The sequence below is a fragment of the Aplidium turbinatum genome, chromosome 1 (assembly GCF_918807975.1).
Source record: "Aplidium turbinatum chromosome 1, kaAplTurb1.1, whole genome shotgun sequence".
In the NCBI taxonomy this organism is placed as follows: domain Eukaryota; kingdom Metazoa; phylum Chordata; class Ascidiacea; order Aplousobranchia; family Polyclinidae; genus Aplidium; species Aplidium turbinatum.
The window spans coordinates 60,909,783-60,928,296 of NC_137472.1; the positions used below are offsets into that span (position 1 = coordinate 60,909,783).

The window sequence follows — 18,514 nt, forward strand, 5'->3', positions numbered from 1 at the left end:
CAGGTTTCAAAGCAGATTAGTCGTCATTTGAAGCTCGTTCAGTTTACAACAAACAACCTTTGAATTTATCGATTGGTTTTTCTTAGTTTCTCCTGATCGTACATAGGTCTTCTGCTTTTACGCTTTTCATCAATATAATATTGCATCGCCTGCATAGCCGAGTGGTGAGAGCAATCGAAAGGCCGCCGGTTCGACACCGCTCAAGAGCATGCGGCTGTGTCTTTGGTAGGACACTTAAAGGCCTGAATGTGGACACGAAGATTGGCTTCCTTGCCTTCTCGTCCACTTAATCTAAATTTTCAACCACCAGATGTAAGCCTGGATAATACAAACAAAACAAAAACACTAACTGATACAACGTTGTGCAAAATCTATGACACTTTTGGTTTCATCAAGGCCTCGCAAACAATGCCAGCTAACGTCCTACGTGTAAGAACAGTCATCTATTTTTCAATTAACGTGCCATCATTTTCAATTGAAAAAAGAATCTTAAAGAAACAATTTATGCACCCTATAATTTAAACGTCATATTGAGCAAACCAACCAACATTATGATGTCACTATAAAGAAAAAGATGAAAAGTGAGGATATCGTAGAATATCACAAATATGGGCATGTTGCAACCAATAACGTTTTCAACTGCAACAACCCCATAGCCTTATTATCATCGAAATAATCATCATCTGAAAAAAAACACCTGCACGAGTGCACGTATGCAGTAATCATAGTGCTGTGGAGTGGATGTCTGGCATATTAGAGGCGGGCCAGATATGCCAAGACATTTCCTTCTTGCAGTTTCAGGAGATGACGTTTGACCAAAGTAAATATACACAACTGTAAAAAAATTCCTGGCATTTTGTCATGTCATCGGAACTCGTTCTGATGTCTTGTTGACCACCTTTGGCTTGCAAATGAATTTATAAAGATAGGAATAAAAGTTTTAAGCTGAATGTTTTTCGTATCACATTAATTAGGCCTACATATTAGTTACAATGCCTCATCGAAGGATTCTTTATTTAATATTCTATAATGAATCAAAATGATGTTTATTGACCCAATCTCAAGCAAATGTTTTCTTGAACAGTTTTTGTAAAACATATTATGTATGATTAAATTAGATATATTCTATTCGTTAAAAACCCTGCAGATATGATATAGCGCTAGTATTGGCTGTTGCACGGCACCTATGCATGGTCATGCAATACTGTCATGCAGCACATTTTTCAAACGCCCAGTTTGATGGGAAGGAACTTTTTAAGTTGAGAGTTTTGCATCAACTTATTCCTCTTATATTATTTGAAACATTTTGTGTTTAATATTAATGTCCTAAAATCGCGCTTCATAACCGAAATTCGAGATTGGTGAAAGAAAAAGAGCCCATTTCATTTTCTTCATGCTTGCCAAGGGGATAACTATGCGACCACCAAATGACAGATGATTAAATTGACCAAGCCTGTGATCAGGTAAATTGTGAACAGTTTTTCAAACGTTGAATAAAAAGTAGTTTAGTTTTGTCTCTTATTAGTGACAATAGTTGAGTTGCTTGAGTAAAATGTCTTATCACATACTTTCCAGCGCATTCGCGGTCGATCGAGCGTAATCTTAAACACTCAATTTACTCAGTTGTATTGTGACCTCATAGTTGTTGTTGAATTTTAGTAACCTGAATCTTGATACTTCTGACTTGATTCAACGACGTTGAATCAATGCAACAGTGATGAATTTTGTTGTCGGAATTTATCCCTGACATGCCACGGAAAGTGGAGTGACACAAGTTTCAGGACACAAGACACTGTCCACTCGAATTGTCAAACGACAACTGAGTATAGTGAGTGGTGTGATACTGATGAGCCCAGACTCATTGGCGAAACACGTGTCTATCGCTGTCAAACTGTTGAGAAACACACGAGTGTAGTCGTAGTGAGTCAGTGTGTTTTACGCATTTCTGAGCGTTTAGTACTGACTCATTCGCTGGGCGCATCATATATAATTTAAGACTAACCACCAGTCCCACAAAGTCGTCACAGATCAATAGATAGTGCTATTTAAAGAGCGTCCTTCACTCTTTACAAGCTACAGTCATTCATGACAGAATAGCTGGTTATCAGAAATTTGTATAGCCACATTTTTAGCCATAGAGTAAGTAGTAAACACGTGGGCGTTTACCAGGTGCTTTTCTATTGGTTCATGTTAAGGCGGGAAGACACGTGATTGGTTGCACAGATTACCACATCCAGAGTAGATCTCATAATAACCGGCTTGGACGAAATGCTAAAACAAACGGAGTTTTGATATTTTGGGAAACGAGTTTTTCTACTTTCAGTTACCCAAGAAATTTTACTTTTTTCATTTGCGCCAATAGGTTGTGGGTTACTATGCAACGGACATACGTTGTTTGATCCCCCAATCAATGCCATTTTGCAACCCCACCATCACTTTTACATCGTGTCCATGTCGGTGATATAAGCTACAGCAAATCGCGCATGTACTAACGCTCTTTTGCAGCTTGCACACTGCGCAGGCCCTCCCACAAATAGAAGTTACAACCAATAAGAAGTGAAAACAGATTATATAACAAATGTTCAAAAGTTTATAAAAATAGAAAAAAGCTAAATTACTTGAAATACAGTAATCATTCAGAGAAAAATCTAAAATAAAAGTTCAATAATCGCTCTGCATTGCGGTTCGTGCGAACCCGTTCTTGGAATATAATAAGTTCCAAGAGTAGGCCTCTATAAACCTATGTCGTCATGGGATCACAGTGATAGAACCTGTTGTTGAATATTGCAATCCCATCAGTGGCATTGTTTTCACTAACAAACTTACCACTGAGCTTTTGGTCCCACGAACGTAAGAACTTTGAGAGCGATCCTCTTGTGCAGGTTCCAGTGTTCGACCGCCACAGCAACGGTGAGTCCTCCCAGGAACAAGATGTTAACATCTTTGAGATACTGAACGCTTACCTAAAGACAAAGTTACTGGCTGTGAAGAAAGCACACCTTGAGAGGTAGAAGGCGCAAAATAGTTTTCAGCAAAGGATTTCCCATATTCAGTTACTGAGTTACGAGGAATGACAAGATAAGTTTCTAAAATTTAATCGACCTCCAGTCCATATTGTAGGTTTTCACGTTGGCAAGCATTATATTTGTATAGGTACGTCGCTATAGTTCGTACTTACTACTGCGGCAGGAAGGACACCAAGGAAAGGGTAAAACACTAGGGGAAGCAGAGCTGTGACAGCAAGGGGAACCACCTCGGTGACCCAGTAGACGGCCATCACCAAGATGGTGTACGCGCACGCCATCTCCTGGAGAAACATGTCGAATTAGTAAATTGCAGACATCATCTTCATAACATTGGCTAATGCGTGAACGTGGAACAGCGCGATCTTAATCCTTGAAAAAGCTCTTTGAAAGTTTAAGTCACAATTGGAAGACAATCAGGTTATCAATAAAAGTTGGAAGACAGGTAAGAAGTTCTATTGTCAGAATCGTTATGATCACTGATCAGACTGGGAGGTTTTGTTTGGTAGCATAATCCCGGCAACTTTACATATTTGCTGGGTTATTGGCAGAATAATGAGGAAACGGTACTAATGAATCTAATGAACCCCTATAAGTTCTCCCAAAACAACGAGTATATATTTAAAAAAACCTCTGCCAAAACTTAAAAACAATCTGCATCAAAAAAGCAGGAAAATGCGAAAAAAATAAGTTTATCAACAAAAGAGGTAGCACGCTATTTTCTCAAACATTATGGGTGCTTCTGAAAAGGGACCGGGTACAAACGAGTTATGGCAAAAGAATAGGCTGCTTCCTGTTTTCGAACTCCTAAAATCACTCGGAGACTAAAAATGTCCCCTGGACTTCATGTCAAACCTGCTGCATACTTGTAGAGGTTTTAATGCGCTTATTCAGACCCTGTCACTGAGAGGCAGAACTGGAACCATCATTGCCCCGTCAAGTGGTTGCACAACAAAGTTGGAGGATTATCATCTGAGCATCCTTGTATTCAACTACACCAGGGATGTGTAAAAAAGCGAAACTCAGAATCAATTCAACACTGTACCTTGAAAGGAGACCGAATGCAAAACGAAACCAATAAGCAGAAACGCTTGTATTACTTCCAGATAAAAGCGTTTTATCGCTCGATATTTTATCGCGATGTATCTTATCGTTCGCTTTATCGACGCACATCGCCTTCCACGGGAGGTGCGTACAATCGATTTGTTTATTGTCGCTCACTGTCACGTCATAACAACAGCTGCCAGCGCTCGAAATGTGATCAGAAACCCAGCCACTGTCGAACCAATTTGTGACTTTTTATGAGTTAAAATCAATTTTTTCATTTTTGTGAGTCGTGATCAACAGAATTTTCATGATGAAAATAAACACAAAACAAAAAATTAATAAAGATTTTAATAATAGTAAGAATTTAAAGAATTTAATAGTATTCAATAAATAAATTAACATATCTTGAATAGAATTTAATAAGCCAAAAATAATTTGAGGCAAACAGCTTTAATTCGTGGACTTCTAAATTCACTTTCATCAACTTTATGTTCACCGCTTCATTTAACTCCGTAACCCACACGGGCCAAAAAAGCAGGCAAACTGTTGATCAATTGATTTTAGATTGCCCATCGACTGCACTACCCGTTGGTTCACAGTTTACCAATGCGGAAACATATTTAAAAACTGGCTTAAAGACAACGAGCGTCAAGTGTGAAAATGCCAAACGAAACAACTATTACCCACATGATGTGGGTAATACCACATGGGTTAAAGCGGTTGAGATGTATAACCTAAATTGTTATGGCAGTTGCGCAAAATAGAACCTGTTTGCCCGATAACTCAGTTGGTGAAGCTCTCAACTTTATTAACAAAGCAACTTCAATATCAGGAAACGATGGTTCGTTTCTCGGGGTGTGCCATTGAGCAACCTATTTCCAAAATAGCTCTCAATTCAATAGCATCTAGTGAATTGAATAATTTCCCTGCAACAACACTTCAACAATCGGAAAACTTCACTCTGCCAATCTCTGTGACCGGGCCTGCGTCAATATGGTTAAAAGTCTCAAGTATGCGAAACTGCCAGGTATAACCTATCAAAGAAGCTTTTTTTGTCCGAGGATCACAAGTCTCACAATTAACCAATAAACAACAAACAGTGTTGCCACGTACCGTATAGAGTTCCGAAGGGGTTGCAAGAATAATCGGCAGAAGTAATATGGGAGCCCATATTAGGATCAATGTGGATTTAAACTTCTTCAATATTCTCAATGTATTTAGAAATCCCATCACCAACACACAGTAGTTGTTATTCTTTCAATTTGCAAAAAGTTAATTTTGTTAATAATTTGTAAGGTTTCTATAAAATTTTGCTGTTTTACTTTAAAAAAAAGTAATAATCAACAAATTAAAATAATAATGTTTTATGATTGTTTGAAATTTTAAGTACTAACTTCGAATAAATGTTCTTTTGCAATTATTCCTTTTTTTTAGAATTGCAATAGCCGATGTTCCATATTTTACATTCGCAAAGGAAAGTACAACCCACCTATATAAGTCTACGACCGTTAAATCAGTGTTAAAAAGGCTAATTCTCCGAGCCGGGAATGAATTTCAAACTTGAAACTACATTTTGTCATTTTTATTAAAAAAATTCAAATATTTCGAATGTAGGGAGTTTCCCTTCATTTGACCCCAGAACCGTATTTACGATTTGTACCTGTCACCGATACAACGTAATCTGATTGGCTTACAAAAAGAGGCGTAGCATCTTATTGTATATCACTCCGCGTTAGTAAAATAGTTTTGAAAACAATAGAATTGTTTTACTACACTTAATATTTAAAACAATTTAAAACATTTATAACGTTTTGTATAATGTTTAACTTAGGATCAAATATAATATAGACTGCTACGTGGAATGATATCGTATGGAATGTAAAGTGGAATTATTTTCGATGAAGCGCAAACATAAGCCATTTTGCATAAAAAATGATAACAGATCAATCAGCATACAGATATGTTCTGGTTTCGGCTACAACTGTGACCAGGAAAGTTCAAAGCAATTCTACTTGCTGAAGAAATACAAAAACTATTTCAACAACAAGGGTTAGAGCTGCAAGGTTATTGCTAAGGAACAGTCATTTTGATGGCGTGGGTTCGATTCCAACCCTTGCCATTATTCCTTTTTCTTCTGCAATTACCAAACAAAGTTCAAAGAAATAATCAACTCTCTGACTGAGTGCTAGAAGGGTCACAATGACTGCAGTCAGCTGGTTTATAGCGAAAACTGTTCTTTGTTTAAAGCTTTTACATTCAAAACATTAAAACGAGTTGCAGATTACAAATACGTCAACTGTTGGTGCGGCATTGGTTGTTTGAAGTAGGAACGTTAGGTTAATGTGATCTGACAATAAATAGCCTAAAGCGTAAAAACTAAGTTTATGTTTAGCAAATACTTTAAAAGTAAACTGTTTTTTTGTCTTCACTGCTAATAATAACATTTATATAGCGCCACATCCACAATGCAAGCTATGCTCCTGCGCGGTACACGACAATTGTGATAAATGATACGGCACAGTATGCACTTTCAGTCATAATGTTCAGTGAAAATTGAACGTTTTCAAGCGAGTTGATTATATTTATGATTTGTAAGTAAATTCAGTTTTTAGCACAGAAAATTATAACAGTTTAGTTTACGAAAAATTTGCTGAACATAAGTTTGGTTTCTACATTTCAGGTTCTTTAGTTTTTAAAAGCTAAGACTTTAGTTTTAGATTAACTTTAAGCTTTCTTGAAGCATCAGACTTGATTCTCCGCGCTCTTCATGGTGTTCAGCTGCTGGGTGTTGTTTTACTCCATTCCACACACCCGTTAAGACTTTGTTCAATTTCAATGTTTACTGATGTTAAAACAACATTGAATGGTAAAAGAGACTTCGATTTTATACCAAATGGCGGCATGGTCGTTTCGAAGCAAAGAAGCACAGCTGTTCAATATGATAGAGGCTTGCTATTCTAGTAGTGTTGGTAAGATCTTTCCAATCCACAGATGTCTTCATGGTTTAGTGTTTGCTTTTTGTGTCATGAAGTAAATTGACCTTTTCTAAATTGATAAACATTCATGGCTTGCGTCACCTACTATTGTCAGCTGACGTTTATTCGTTCATTCATTTTATTTTTCGTCATTAACGCGTCCGGGACGAAAAAGATACTACTACTACAATAGTCGATATAGGCCTACCAGCACGTTAATGAACGGGAAAAGGTGGCAAAACCTTGAAAGGTTTAAAACGTGCCTGCATAACAACAACTTTATAATGTGCCTTCATTGTCATTTTAGTTTACGCTTCTTTATGCAGTGTTGTGGTGTAGTGGAGAGATGAAAAATCAGTATCTCTGTGGTTCATCAATTATTCTGCAATTCTACTTACCGCACCTGTGACGAAACGAGTGAAAATACCTTTAGAAATTGCGCCTGAAGGGAAAAAGTAATTTCCTGGAATTTATTTGCGTTTGGTATTATTTGAGGAAACTTTTAAGATTTTTACAACGCCAATGGGAGAAAGGCAAAATTGCAGTGAAAGTATCTCAGACAACAAAATCCGTCATTTTTACAATAATTCAACGTCTGCAGACGTTGAATCAATGTAAAATAACGGATTTTGCTGTCTGGGTAGTGAATCATCTCGTAAGCTGAAAACTGGTAAAGATTAAAAATGATACCACACACAAGGCCAGCTAAACATCTGCCACGACTTGGCAAGGTTTACACCGCGTTGAACACCACGATTTGTTGGGTATAATGGTAAGGCCTCTATTCTGTGTTTGGACCCTAAAATTTTCATGAACGACCGACATGTATTATTTTTCATTTTCAGTCTAGGTTCACCATTGCACAATTTTGAGACATCATTATAGAGATGAAATGCTTATATTGTATGGAATAATCTCTCTTAGGCGGTCTCATTAGACTTCCTTTATAGTCACAGGTCCTTTATAAGTTCATATTGAAAATAAAATACACATTGTAATAAAATCCGAAACTATAAAACATACACTAAGGCTTTGTTCGTTTTACTTTGCATCATTTGTGGCGACTGAGGATACAACAAATCAATGTTTAACTCAAGTCTAATTGAGATTCAACACTGAAAAGTTTGGGTGTTCATCAGGATAATTATCGTTTCTAGCATGTTCATTTGCACGTTGCAACTAGTGCTAGAAAGCTGATTAAGACTTTCATTTTACTTTTTTTGGTGAATGTAAAAGGAGATACAGTAATACATTTTATTGCGATCTCTGTTCATGGCATTGAAAGCTAATGCAACTTTGGATCTGCAAAATCTATTCTGCTGCTAACCCAAGCGTGTAACATTGTAGCCTACTTAGAATCTGTAGAATAAAGTTTTGTGAACTACTGTATCTCTCTGAGCTATATCTCGCTACCTCGTTTTCGCCTCTCTGCCACCGAACGAGATCGCTATTCGTTTAAAAACAGCTGTTACCGCTTTCTTCCTCTAGAGTAGGGGAACCACCCATTTATCTTAATCTTTTTATAACAAAAGTTACGACTGATATACAGTAGAGGTCTAGCTTGATAGGTCTGGCAAGTTGGCGGGGTTGTTTGAATGTCTACTTTTAAATTGTAAAACGTGGGTTCTCGATACCCTGTTGAGTCAGGTAGAACATTTTTATAAACGTGCCACTGATTCATATTGTGAGAGCCCTGGAACGGCAATCGAAAGGCGCCGGTTCAACACCGCTCAAGAGCATGCGGCTGTGTCTTTGGCAGGACACTTAAAGGCACGTCTGAAGGTGGACACGAAGATTGGCTTCCTTGCCTTCCCGTCCACTTAGTCTAAGTCTTCTACCACCAGGTGTAAGCCTGGATACGCCAAAAAAAATATATATATATTCCTGCTTGGCACTTAGCAAAGAAATAGATTCAGGATAATAGACTAATGCACTCGGTTGGTTGGAATCTTTATCCTCGGACTGACAAAGCCTTGATAAGACTTTTGACGCAGGGCCGGTTATCGAGATTGACAGAGTGAAGTTTCCGATTGTTGAAGTCTTGTTGCGGGGAATTATTCCATTCACTAGTTGCCGCTGAATGGAGAGCAGTCCTTTAACGTGCGTTGCTCAAGCACACACCCCGAGACTTGAACCAGCGCCGCGTGATCTTGAGTCGAGCTCGTAACCACTGAGCTAACGGGACGGTTGCGCCTTTATACCGCTGTACTGACGCTGTCTGTTTGGCATAGCGTTCAAAGCAACGCATATTTGCGAATGCGATGGATATAGCGCTGTAAGACACATGAAACATTATTTTTTTTATCTAAGACTATGGCTAAGCTAACTTCTCACAAGCTCTTGCACGAGGTGATCTGCGATTATTCCAACGTTTTGTTTATCATACAAATTTGAATTGTTTAAGTAAGGTTTTGGGTTTACTAAGCGGTTGATTTAATAACGCTAAAAATGTAAACCAAAACAAACAAAATCTTCATGAAGTTCATGCTTCATCAATGTGGTTGCTTTGAGGTGAAAATGTCGCTGTGTGAGACAGTTCAACAGTTTTATAAATATTATATAACCATACATGTTCGCTGTGATACGTTCACTAGATAAAATTCGTGTTGTATAAAAAATTCGTTTAATGTCGACTATCTGCCCGGTCAGGTCAGTGGTTAAGCGCCCGACTCAAGATCAAGCGGCGCTGGTTCGGCTCTCGGGGTGTGCGGCTAAGCAACGCATTCCAAGGACTGTTTTCGCGGCACCCATTGGATAGAATAGTTCCAGGACAACAACCTTTCAAAAATCGGAAAACTTCACTCTGACTCTGCCAATCTCGGTAACCGGCCATGCGTCAAAAGCCTTTACAAGTAACTTTTGTGAAATTACCAGGAATAACCTACCAAGGCTTCGCCAGTACGAGGACAAAGATTTAAAACCAAACTAACTTTAATTCCTTTTTTCCACACGTCTTTTGAATCATATTGCTACAACATATCTACAATATTTAACTTATTTGAATTTAAAACGGTAACCTTAATTGTTAAAAAAGTTGACTTAATGTTTATCTGGTTGGGTGAGCAATGTGTAATATCTCAGAATATTGCATTATTTTCTCAGTTTTTGAAGCGCTTAAAAATCTTCACGCATTATATCTGAAGATGCAATTCCTATGCCCCTGGTTAGGTCAATGAAACGTTATTCGAGCAAAGCGAGAGAAGAAATTTTGCAAAAACGCAAAGAAGTAAATTACAGTACACATTTTTTACCTCTTTTTATCAGCCGTTTTTGCCCTATTTGTTTTTTCACCCCGTGCTCCTCGAATCTACTACTGAATAAAGCACTTTGTCTGACCGACTCTTTCAGTGATCTGTCTTTGTTTCTGTCAGACACGCTTCAGATCCCAGGTTGAGACCAATTAGAACCGATTGCGTTTCCCTTGAGTGAAGCAGTGCGGATAAGCCGCATGTCAGTTGCATCGTGAATATCAAACAAACTGAACAAAGTACGTCAGTGAAAACAACAACAGTTCCAGAGAGGCAAGAAATAAATCCAAGTCTTAATACTAGCGTTTTGCTTTTTTTGGACTGGAACAAAAATTACCCCAAATAATATTTAAAAGTATAAATTTAATGTTGTACTATTAACTGTTTTACTGTATCTTTTCTTTATTGAACGCTAATTGTAAGAAAATAATATACAAGTTATCAATTGTCACAAGTTGTGGATGCCATCATGTGGTCAGAATAACCCACACGAAAAAGACACCCAGTGGCGTAAAATCGTGTTAGTACTTGTGGAGCAAACGCAGCTGAAAATACAGAAGCTGCTTCAACCACCTCTAAATCTTATTCTAGGAGAGAAAACCTTTGGGAGAGAAATTTCTTATAATTTGTAAAAGGTTTGTAAATAGAGAAGAAGCTGGTTCGACTATCGGGGTGTGAGCTTGAGCAACGCACGTTAAGGACTGCTCTCCACTCAGCGGCATTTAATGGATGGAATGATTCCCCGGCAACAACACTTCAACAACAATAGCAAACTTCACTCTGCCAATCTTGGTGATCTTGGACCCTGCGTCAACAGTTCAGCCTCTACAACTACAAGTATCCGAAACTGCCATAGTTAAGTTCTCAAAGAAGCTTTCCCAGTTCGAAGATTACATCAATCAATTAATAATCTAAGTTACTTCAAAACCTTTTCTACCTCCAACTTGATGACAATGATTCCTCGACACACTTGTGCTGTTGTCGATTACATCACACCAGTTTCTTTGACTAGGCTCATGGAGGAATATTTCGAGTGTTAAAGTTTTGGTGCATAACATTCCAAGATCCAATCCAACAATCCAAGAAAAGACAATGACACTATTTAGTCAAGCTCGTGATTTACAAAAGAAAAAAAATTGGGTCTCTAAAACGCAAGTTCAACAGACTTTCTGGCGAAAATGGGCATATTAACCTAAGCCCTCACTGTCGATGCCATTCAAATTAAAAGTTCACATTTTCATGTTTGACTCAAGTGCAATGAATCAGATGTATAATTTTCCTATAGTTCTCCAGTCGTTGAAAATATTCTTTCTGGAAGGTTATTGTTTGTTGATCTAAAACTATGAGCTGCTATTAAAACTAAGTCTTAAATTGTTTTTAGGTCAAAGATGTTGATTCTGTAATGCTGTGTTCAAACAATATTAATTTTTGAAAAGCTTTAAAAACAACTACGGGCCTATGACCACTAAATCTAACGTCTTTATATTTTGCGCGCGATTAAAAAAGCATTGAAAAAGTGAAACAAATTAATCTAAAAACACAAAAGTGTAACAAATTTGCATAGAAATACAAAAGTAGGCTGATCCCAACTTACATACTGTTAAAAGCAATAAAATAGGCTACAAATGTGCAATAATTTTGAACGATTGAAACAAAGAATAGAGCAATAACAAGTGATTAACTTATCGAAGTTATCGTTATCACAAACTTAATCGCATGTTAGATGCAGCAATTTCTGCATTTGCGAATTTTGTACCAAACAACAGTTTTGTAAGTCAACATGTTAAACATATTTCGCAACTTAATTTAGTTGCAACAAAGCTGATTTACAATGTATATTTATGCAATATTCATGTTCAATTCAATGTTCTAACAATTGTGAATATTTTGCTGAGCGAGATTTTCAAAGACCTGTAGCAAAGATATCGACAAGGCCTCTATGTACCAATGCAGACACATCAACACCTCTCATCGTCTCTCCATCAGCCATCCATGAACTTGGCTTCAGATCTTCAGAGGATTCCTTCTGTTTTTCCATTGCTGACGTGGTTGACTCCTCGCGCTGATTATTTATGTCGTCTTTTCCTTGATGGTGTTTGACGTTGTCTTCTTTCTTAGAACAATTGGTGCGAAATCGAAACGCTTTAATCCGATGAACTTCAACAAACGAGAAATCGAATCGTTTTTCAGGTGGTCCGAGAATAGCTTGCAGGTAACCAATAAAGTTCCTTCTTGAAGTTCCACGTACGATGACAAGGTCATTGGTGCCATCAGCGAGATGAGCAGAAGGTACAAAGCCTTCTGATGATGCTTCGAATCTGCAGGCTGTGTTGATCGTGCTCAGCATCAGGAATGGCCGCGGGAAACCTACAGAACAACAAACATCAACTGCGGAAACTCATGATATAGCAGTGGTTCCCAACCTTTTTTTGGCTGTTACCCAAATCTCCATCCTGCAGTTAGCCAAATACCCCCACGATTAATTTTCATAAACAAAAGCGTTTATTGCTATGTAGTATTTCAAATCGCTAACTATTACAATCAAAATGCAAAATACAATACTGAATACAAGATAACAATGCGTGGTAAACATTCAATGCAAAGGGCGGGCCTGTACTTCAGCCGCCAGCTTTGTGATCCTGGGCTTTGTGGTACTGAGGGCAATTCTTGCGTCGCTTTCGACATCCAGGCGATTGCGCTTCTTTGTCTTCATTCCCAAGACAGTTGAAAATCTTTGTTCACAGCGATACGTTGTTGAAAAAGATGTCAGGATATTTAATTCCCCTGTGGTTAATGTTGGTGCGTGCTGGAATCTGCTAAACCAGAAGGGTTCCAACCCATTCCCCTTAAAATCAAGTTTTAACGTTTTGTTCATTCGGAGAGTGATAAGTTCTTCTTTGGCCGGAAAGTCGTCATCATCCACCTGGCTGTCATCACATGTGAAGAGCTCAGTGCACCATTGAAGACTAGCCGTGTCCAAATTCGGAAAGTAGTTGTCCATCTTCTTGGCTAGCTGGCCTAAGTGGTCAGCTATGTCCTCCTTCAACACCGCTATCAACTCAAGTCCATTGCCTTTGAGGTGCATGTCAAGCGTCTGAAACTGCGCCCCTGTGCCTTTTCCAACTCGTTTGTTCCACAATTTAACCTTTGCGATAAATGCTGCTACGGCTACTTCGGTGTCGATCATAATTACATTCTTGCCTTGAATTAAAAGATGGCCTTTGTTCAATTTACCAAAGATATCAGCCAGGTAGCACAGCTGGGAAATCCACCGTTGGTTAGAGAAGTATACAGCCAAGTCGGACTTCTTTTCTATCAGAAAAATATGGACAGCCTCACGAAGTTCGACCAGGCGGGTTGTCACTTTGTCACGCGACAGCCATCGTAGCCTACTTCTGTGTGGTACAGTAATGCTTCGTATCTTTATCCCATCTTCTTACACAGTTCCTTGAAAAGACGGCTGTTTAATTCCTTTGATTTTATAAAGTTCACAACTTTCACTTGCTTCACTGTTTCTAAATCGGGTCTCGTTACCCTCCCAAAACAGGCAAATTGCCCCCCCTGAGGTAATTTACCCCCAGGTTGGGAACCACTGTGATATATTAACACTTGTAGACTGTCTGAAGGACGCCAGTTCGACACTCATCGAACGCACTGGTTTATGTTTATGGCAATTGGCAAGACACTTAATGACATGCCTGAAGGCGGACACGAAAATTTAATTTTTTTGTTTTTCCGTTTACCCATTACCACTCTGCGTTGTTGTTGCCATTAGAAAATTATTAATTCAGTGACGTAGCTAGAAGTAGCTAGTAAAAAGGAAAAGTAGCTAAAAAAAATAATTAGGAGGGCAAAAACAACTATTGGGGGGGCAAGCGTCATTCAACGTAAATTACAATAGTATTAAAATGCTGTAATAGCATTAAAACATATTTTGGGGGAGAGCAAGATAAAATTTTGAGGGAGCCCCTTAGCCTCCCCCGTGGCTACCTTCCTGTATTGATTGCATTACTTTTTTTCATGCATTTAAAAGCTATCCAAGAGAAAACTAAAGGTTGTACGTATAACATTACTATTATTACGACCGGCACTGTCTATAGCAAGACACTTAATGACATGCTTGAAGGCGGACACAAACATTGGAATTTTTGCTTTCCCGTCTACCCATTATACCACTTTACGTTGTCGTCGCCATTAGAAAATTATTGATTGAGTAACGTAACTACATATAAATAAATAGGGGGGAAAAGCAACTGTTGGAGGAGGGGCAAGCGTCATTCCCCGTAAATTACAATAGTATTAAAACATATTTTGGGGGAGGGAAAGGTAAAATGTTGGGGGAGCCCCCGAGCCTCCCCCGTGGCTACGTTCCTGTATTGATTGCATTATTTTTTTTTCAATCCTTTAAACGCTATCTAAGAGAAAACTAAAGATTGTACTTGTAACATTCTTACGTGGTAACAAAGCGGATTTAAAAAATATGAAAATGATTGCTGTTTGATGACAACGTTAAAAAAGGTTTAGTTCAATTGATTGCTTCAGGAAGTTTTCAATAATGGCTCGTTTACCTTCCATTCGGCGGCATTTGTCGTGATAGCAGAGTTGCAAGGCACATAGTTGCCATTTGCTTCGTCTTTTTGATAATTCTCATCAATCGAATCGTCTGGTGTGGTTCGACAACGAGAAAAGTGACTGATTGGAATATCATTCTTTGAGGCGCCTTCATTGAAGACGTTGGATGTTTCAACAGAAATATCTTGTTTTTTACTTTGATGCGAACTTGGTGAGATACTTTCCGCCATTCCGGATCTGTCTAGACATGTATTACATGGGTATCTGCATTGTGGGGCTTCTGCTGTAACATCTACCGGTCTGTCAGGACAGCTCAAGAGAAAGGAAATCTCTCCTGGATAGCAGTGCAGAGTAAACAGGAGAAGAAGTGGTGCAACTTTGTAACGCAAACGGCCAAAAAACCTTAAATTATTACTTAGTCTCAAATTTTCACTAAAAAATCCATAATTTGATCCTACAAATTTGAACTTTATAAATTTCCCTTTGTCATCATGAAGAGAAGTCACGTCTAAAGGGTGTGATTCGCCACAAATGACATGCAACAAAGCGGTTTCCACATCTGCAGTCCCTTGAGAGGTGTAATTTAACACATTTGCTGAACCAGCAGGTATGAGGCCCACTCGAAAGGAAGGCCTTCTGTAGGTTATTGGCTTGAGAAGATCATTCAAATATTCACCATCTAAAGGTACACCTTGCTTCAGCTGTTCGTTAATCAAAACTCCATTTAAAATTTCGTTAAACGTCCCGTCACCGCCAACTGCCACCACTCCATCGTATGCCAACAGGTCAGTGGATGCCAGATGCTCTGTGGCATGTCCGGAGTACTCGGTGAAAATAACAACCACTTTGATTTCAGCTTTTTTGAATGTTGGAGACACAACATTTTCATAAAGATATTTTCCTGCTTTATCACCAGCATATGGATTGACAATAACTAGCAAATGTTTTGGTCGCAAATTGTTACTTTGTGCAATGCACTCATTCACTTTGCATCTAATTTTTTCATGCCATTGTTTGCAAAGAGTCAAGTTGGATGTTTGTATTTTAATCATTTGAAGTTTGCGTCGATAATTTTCTAACCTTATCCAATAATGGATGGATAAAGCAAAACAGTCAGACAATGTGGAGAAAAAATAATGACGAAAAAAGTTATAATCCAGCAATGGTTGGCCGTCGCGACCGACTCTCCACTCATCCGTACCGAGGGTTGTAGAAATCACATCATTCAGCTGAACAGATGTGTTTGGAGTGGACAGTTGTTTTCGATCAGATTGTCTTTTTTTGTTGCATTTCATACACAGGACATCGCCTTTTATTTCTAACTTGTACCAAGCATTGTCGAACAGAAAATCATTGTCTGCGTTTGTGGTGTCATGGTTATCAATTATTGCGTCATAATTGTCATGATTCATGTTGAAAACAATTGAACAATTAACACAAGATATTAGCAATAGCCATACCACTACATCAGATTTTATTTACCACTACATCAGATTTTATCTACCTGCTTAAAAAATATATTACTGTGATTTTCTTCTCAAATTTGCCTTTTCCAAAGCATTTTCAAATGTTTTATAGCTAAAATCTTACGTAATCTATGAAAATTCTTTTTTCATTTGAAAAACTAAGAAGTAAGTATAAATAAATATGTCCATTGTATTTTAATTTATTTATGATTCAAAAGCTCTGTAACTGGCTCAGTTTGTTACAACGTTGCTTTTCAAACTTTTTCCATTTTAAGAACATTAAAACTCTATAAAAAATTGAGGTCTGCTTGAAAAACTATGGGCTGTAACCACGGCTGTAACCTGTTGTATCTGGTGCTAAAAGCTTCAAAGTTCAAACCACATATTTTTAATAGTAATATAGGTAAAAATCTACACTGAAAATACCACCTGGAAAAAATATATTCGGAAACAATCTACCCAGGTGTATATTCTTTCTATAATTCACCTTGGTGTTACGTGGGAAAAAGCCTATGTAGTAGAGGGATTTTATCTGAGGCAATATCTAACAAAGCGTTTTTTTTTTTTCGGGGGACATTTACCTACATTTGCTGATTTCGAAAAGTTAGAAAAGGCTGCAATAATATCCAAACTTGGCAGGAGATCGACTAATCTAGCAACTCTGCACGGTAGGCTTATAATTGATCCACAACCTGTTGTAAAGTTACATAAGTAGCCTAATCTACAAAATCCTGCACTAAAACTGCGATTCATTATTTAGTTGTAACGCTTTACTCTGACGGTTAGGATACTTATAGAAAAGTAAGTTAGATATCTTAAAAACATTTCTTCCTACAATAATGCATCGCTTACAGGGTTTAGTTGACTTAAAAATACATATCTTTAGCTTCAACAAGTTCGCAGTGTGCCACAGCACCACTGAGGCTATGCCTATTGAAGTGGAACGGATTGTTTTCCTGCAGCAGCTGCGTGTCTAACTAACTTGTTTTGGCAATTGCTATGTTTAGCCTGTGGCGTGCAACAAATCGGCAGCTCTGTCATCACAACGACTACGTCAGTTAATTCGTGGCGTATGGCAATACAATTTTCTTTGCCTTTCCCACATGCCTGTGGGTGTAGAAACATGGCTGCAAATGAGCTCAAGGCACAACACCAGGGCCGGATTTAGACCATGAGAGGCCCTAGGCTATTCCTACTATGCTACTGCAATGTCACTGTAGCCTACACATTAGCTCTTCTTAATTTGGCTTCAAGTGCATCGAGCATAGGGATGAAGGAATTTATTTTAAACCTTTCCTTTGAAGAAAGTTCACTTAAAGCGTCAGGTGCATTTCTTTGTCTCCTAGTGACAGCTCTAGTTAATATTCGGTAAGGTTGCTTTTGCTTGATGATCAATCTCATCTCTAATTTCGCTTGGAAAGTCTACAAGTGAACAGTAGCCTACAATTCGGCACAAGTACTTAACAATTCAGATTTCTGAAGGGCTTTGCTAACCCTGTGAAAACGACCTAGCACTCTGAAGCAAAAATGTAACATAGGTTAAACACAAATTCTGCTAAAATGATTTTAGAACTGCCCACCTCTTTGTGGAAGCTGAAAACTGTTTTTTTGCAGAGAAGAAGACTACGGTAGCCTACTTTAACATAGAAGCTTCCAGCAGAATGAGCCTAATAATTGCCTTTATTATGGTCCAAACAACGTAAGGGAATGTTCAAATATTACGTAACGCTTTTTTCCCGAAATTTTGACCCCCCCTCCCCCATGTAACGCCAACGTAACGCTTTTCTCAATCCCCCCCTCCCCCATGTAACGCTTTTTCACTACGAATTCATCACAAAAAACTACCATTCCGTACTCGAAAGCGTTACGTAACGTTTTGCTTGAACCCCCTCCCCCCGATGTGACGCTAACGTAACGCTTTGCATAAACCCCCCCCCCCCTCCCCCTCGAAGGCGTTACGTAATATTTGAACGTTCCCTAAGTAGTTGGCTAATGACTGTTTACAACGTGGTTGAAACCAGTTGTGTATAGAATTTTCTACTCTGAAAAGCTTGATACATATATATACTTTAGTTGGGGTTTAACTTTAAACTTGTCAAGTTTTTAAAAGAATCACAAACTTCGAAACCGAATTTCGAGGCCCCTGGACGTTGAGGCCCTAGGCTTCAGCCTGCCTAGCCTAT

General features: G+C 38.3%; 2 protein-coding genes across 3 annotated transcripts in view; both read right to left on the reverse strand.

Annotated features, from left to right (window-relative positions):
- Positions 1-5,313, reverse strand: part of LOC145784369 (Na(+)/citrate cotransporter-like) — a 45,202-nt gene extending 39,889 nt beyond the window's left edge. For both annotated transcript variants that reach the window (XM_082596187.1, XM_082596179.1), the window contains exons 1-3: positions 5,184-5,313; positions 3,179-3,307; positions 2,827-2,963 (exon numbers count right to left, since the gene is read on the reverse strand). In XM_082596187.1, the coding sequence (XP_082452313.1) occupies positions 2,827-2,963; positions 3,179-3,307; positions 5,184-5,300 (383 nt within the window). In that variant the 5' untranslated portion in view covers positions 5,301-5,313. The remainder of the gene's footprint in view (positions 1-2,826; positions 2,964-3,178; positions 3,308-5,183) is intronic.
- A 9,865-nt stretch (positions 5,314-15,178) lies between these two features.
- Positions 15,179-16,277, reverse strand: LOC145768175 (ceramide kinase-like). Its single transcript, XM_082579653.1, has 2 exons — positions 15,324-16,277; positions 15,179-15,199 (listed from the first exon to the last, which is right to left on the reverse strand). The coding sequence occupies exons 1-2, from the start codon at positions 16,275-16,277 to the stop codon at positions 15,179-15,181; spliced, it is 975 nt and encodes a 324-aa protein (XP_082435779.1).
- Positions 16,278-18,514: the final 2,237 nt, after the last annotated feature.